Consider the following 3,599-nt stretch of genomic DNA (forward strand, 5'->3'; position numbering starts at 1 on the left):
ACCCCTCACAACCTGGAACAGTTTCACTGGACAACTTTCTGCAGATTCAGTGCTTAGTAAAAAGGTTAAGAACACTTTGACACTACAGGAAAGGGATGATTATGTACTCTTCCACATTTTTATCCCATTTTATGGACTGATGGGCAATCCACGGCAGAGTAGAAGACAACTTGCGTGCAAACAAAGGGAAAAACAGACCAAGGCCCCGGTCACACGGGCAGGAAACTGCGAGGGAGAAGCGTGGCTGTTTGCCCTGGGGCAAACTACTGCGCAGTTACTCCATCAGACCTCCCGTGGAGGTCCTGTGGAGGTACCGTGGAGGTTCCATGGCAAGGGAGAGGTGCTGATCACAGGACAAGCCGGCGCGCAACGAAGAAGCGCGCGCCGCGGCAAACTGTTTTTTTTGTGTGTGTACACGACGAATGCGCATGCTCCGTTGGGTGCGTGTGCGCATCCACAGAGACGTGGACAAAAAAAACACACCTTATTTGCAAGGGGACATGGGCGGGCGCCGGATGCCACCGGAAACGCGATCAGACGCCCACCCTTGCCCCGCAGTTTCCGGAAACTAGTACCTCCGAGGTACTAGTTTATTGCCACGCAGTTTCGGCTGGAAGCCTCAGTTGTGCCATGGGAGTGCTACGCTTCCCAGATGTGCTGGTGAGATCGCGCCCGGAAACTCCGCCTGTTTTCCGTCTCACTTGTGTGGCTTCTGTTCCGTGTGACCGCAGCCCAAAAATATTTTTTAGCACAGGATTCTTAACATATCAGGAACCATAACTTCTGCATGCATAATAAACACACATTTAAAGAGGAATGTGAATAGATATGGCTATATCAGCAATAATCTGGCAATGCAAAAAAAAAGGGACAGTATATCTCTTTAAGAACATAAATCTGATAAGAGGAGCATGTGCGTTAAGTTTCAGGATCTCTGTATTTTATTTCTATTCATTAGAACCTTAAATATACTGTTTGATGGTATATTAAGATGATAAAACTTTGTAGTAGTGTATCTACAATGTCAAGCCATGACTTGACATTGCAATCGCTGAATGATATATGTGCATTTTTGAACTCAACATGAATGATAAGATTATCAAATGATACATTATAGCTTGCTCCAATGGCATGATGATTGTTCCACTAATTGTTCAGGTCCATGTGATTATAGATTGCAGCAGCTTCTGGTTATCACAAAATTGCAATTTTTCCAAACTGAAGGATGTGTACAAGTTGCATAGAGGAATGAGTCTTAGCACTTTTGTGCCTTAACTCTTGCCCATATTGGCTGTTTATACTTAAGCTGCCTCAGAGTGTTAGGTGAGACATGAATATTTCAAATCAGGTGCCCTGGGGCAAGATCCTTTTCCTTAGTTTTTGCAATGTAATGTTGATGTTATCTCTGCAAAGTTTGTGGATTATAGCAAGCTAAAAGTCAAAATGATTAAAAGTTAAATTGAGAATGTATTGAAATTATTCTGACAAGTCACGATAAATGTGTAATTCCTTGTTTTCATCCTTAGGAAAGATGTCCAGTGATCGTGCTTTGAGGAAGCAGCAGCAGCTCAACAACCTGGTGGCTTTAGTGAGAAAGCTAGCTAGGCCTGGAGATGTGATTGTGGACTTTTGCAGCGGTGGGGTAATGCATGTTTTCCTCAATAAAATGTAGGCTCGTTTGATTCTGGTCTTTCTAAGTTGACAAGCACTTTGACCAAGAAAGCAGAGAAGAAACAATGCAGGAATTTAATCTGCTTTCAGTCTCTTGTCAGTATTTTTTGGAATAATTGTTGTGAAGTGGATCAGATCAGCGGGATTAATATTCACTTCAGCATTTTCTTCTGTTTTTTCACCAGGGCCATGTTGGAATTGTTCTTGCTCATATACTGCCATCATGCCAGGTAAGGTGTCAATGAAAAGTCAGTACAGACTTTTGATAATCTGGAATTTCTGGTATACAATTGATGGCAAACTTTCTGAAAGTGAGGTGCCCCCCCACAAGTCCTTGCACTTTTCTCTACTGTACAGCTAGGCCTGGTGGCCAGTACCATGCACCTGGGACTGGCCCATCCCAGCAGCTGGAACTGTACATTGTTTTTCTCGGGAGAGGCTGCAGGGGAAGGAAAGCCAATCAAACTTTTTTAAAGCACTGAACAATCCTATCTCTGTTCCAACTTTTAATTGGAAATCTTGGGTTAGAGACTAAGATAGCAATTACCACTGATTTTCTCCTTCCTGCTGTGATCCCCGGTCATACCTATCCCAGAGAAGATCCAAGAAATAAGTAAATGGTGTTGTTCCCTGATGAAGTGAATGTGGTCATACCTATCCCAGGGTTATCTGTCCCTCAAGAGTAGCATTTTGTGGAGATCAGTGGGCTGCAGTGAAGTGGGGGAGGAGGCAGGGAAGTTCCATTTTGCCATTGGAAAATTTATTCTGGATCCAGCCCAATATAATCAGCAGACCAGAGAGGCAATTGCTCTTCTTCCTCCTTTTCCTTTAATATAGAATGTTTGTCAGACACTACCTCATATATTAAGTAGCTCATAAATTATAGCAGCAGACATTCTCCAAAGGGTAGTACATCTCTGTATTCGTTATTAAGAGAGATCTTCTCTGCAAAATTTTAGTTGATCTTATCGGAGCCTACAACCTGCAAAAGTTGACTCTCTTCCAAATGCTTGAAAACAAACCAAAGTTCTGTTCACACATTGCTTTGGGATCTGGAATTTGTTCTTTTCCACAATTAGCCCCCGTTGCCGTCAAGTGTGTTTCTGGAAATTCATGAAATAGACATTAGCAAATACCACTAGTACTCCCCCCCCCTTGTATAAGAACTAACTCTGGATACTTATAAATACAGTGGGTTGGGTCCTACAGCTCCCTTCTGCTAAACGAGGAGTCTTGCTTTGACAGAAGTAGTCCTTTCTTAGTAACAGGAAGGCAACCCTGTTAGAAGTGGCATGCATGAAAAGTTGTACATTTTTGGCTAAAAGATCAGGTCAGGCAGAATTTAACTGTACCAATGGCTAGATTGATACAGATGTTTAGGATGTTTAGTGTGTGTGTGCGTGCGCGTGTGTCTCAAAATTATCAGAGTGATATTTTTAAAATTAAAAACTGACCATAACTAATTATTGTTTCTGTGAAGCGTAGATAGTATTGGTAGAAAATAAAGAATTGTCGCTGATACGTGCTAAAGAAAGAAGTGATGAATTGGGATTAAACAACATTTGGTTCATCCAAGCAAATATGGACTATTTTAAAGGAATTTTTAATATTGGGGTAAGTAATTGTGAAATGTTAATGTCATGCTTTGCGAATATTTTAAAAATCAAAATACTTTAGCCATTGCTTAATGTGAAAATGTACATTTCTTTCCTGTAAAGCCCGTTATTGTTGATGGCTCGGAGCAGTGGTGCTCACTCCACAGCTCACCAGGGGTGACATTCATAGTTACATGAACCAAAGTTGCAAAATGACTACTATATACCCTGTGCTCCCCCTGAATCACAAACATAAGAGAGAAAAACCAGTATTAAACATATAACATTTTTAATGTTCAGGGTACCTGTGAGAAGGTAAGGTTGTCTTTCCCT

The 3,599-nt window shown here is 41.6% G+C and overlaps 1 protein-coding gene across 1 annotated transcript in view; it reads left to right on the plus strand.

Annotated features, from left to right (window-relative positions):
* Positions 1–1,526: 1,526 nt before the first annotated feature.
* LOC107109813 (glutathione S-transferase C-terminal domain-containing protein-like) overlaps positions 1,527–3,599 on the plus strand; it is a gene marked incomplete at its 5' end in the record, with an annotated part of 24,553 nt that continues 22,480 nt past the window's right edge. Inside the window, 3 exons of the mRNA XM_015410517.1 lie at positions 1,527–1,642; positions 1,857–1,901; positions 3,157–3,285. Coding sequence (XP_015266003.1) covers positions 1,527–1,642; positions 1,857–1,901; positions 3,157–3,285 — 290 coding nt within the window. The remainder of the gene's footprint in view (positions 1,643–1,856; positions 1,902–3,156; positions 3,286–3,599) is intronic.

This window comes from Gekko japonicus, unplaced genomic scaffold (genome assembly GCF_001447785.1).
Source record: "Gekko japonicus isolate JY-2015 unplaced genomic scaffold, Gekko_japonicus_V1.1 scaffold2595, whole genome shotgun sequence".
Lineage (NCBI taxonomy): Eukaryota > Metazoa > Chordata > Lepidosauria > Squamata > Gekkonidae > Gekko > Gekko japonicus.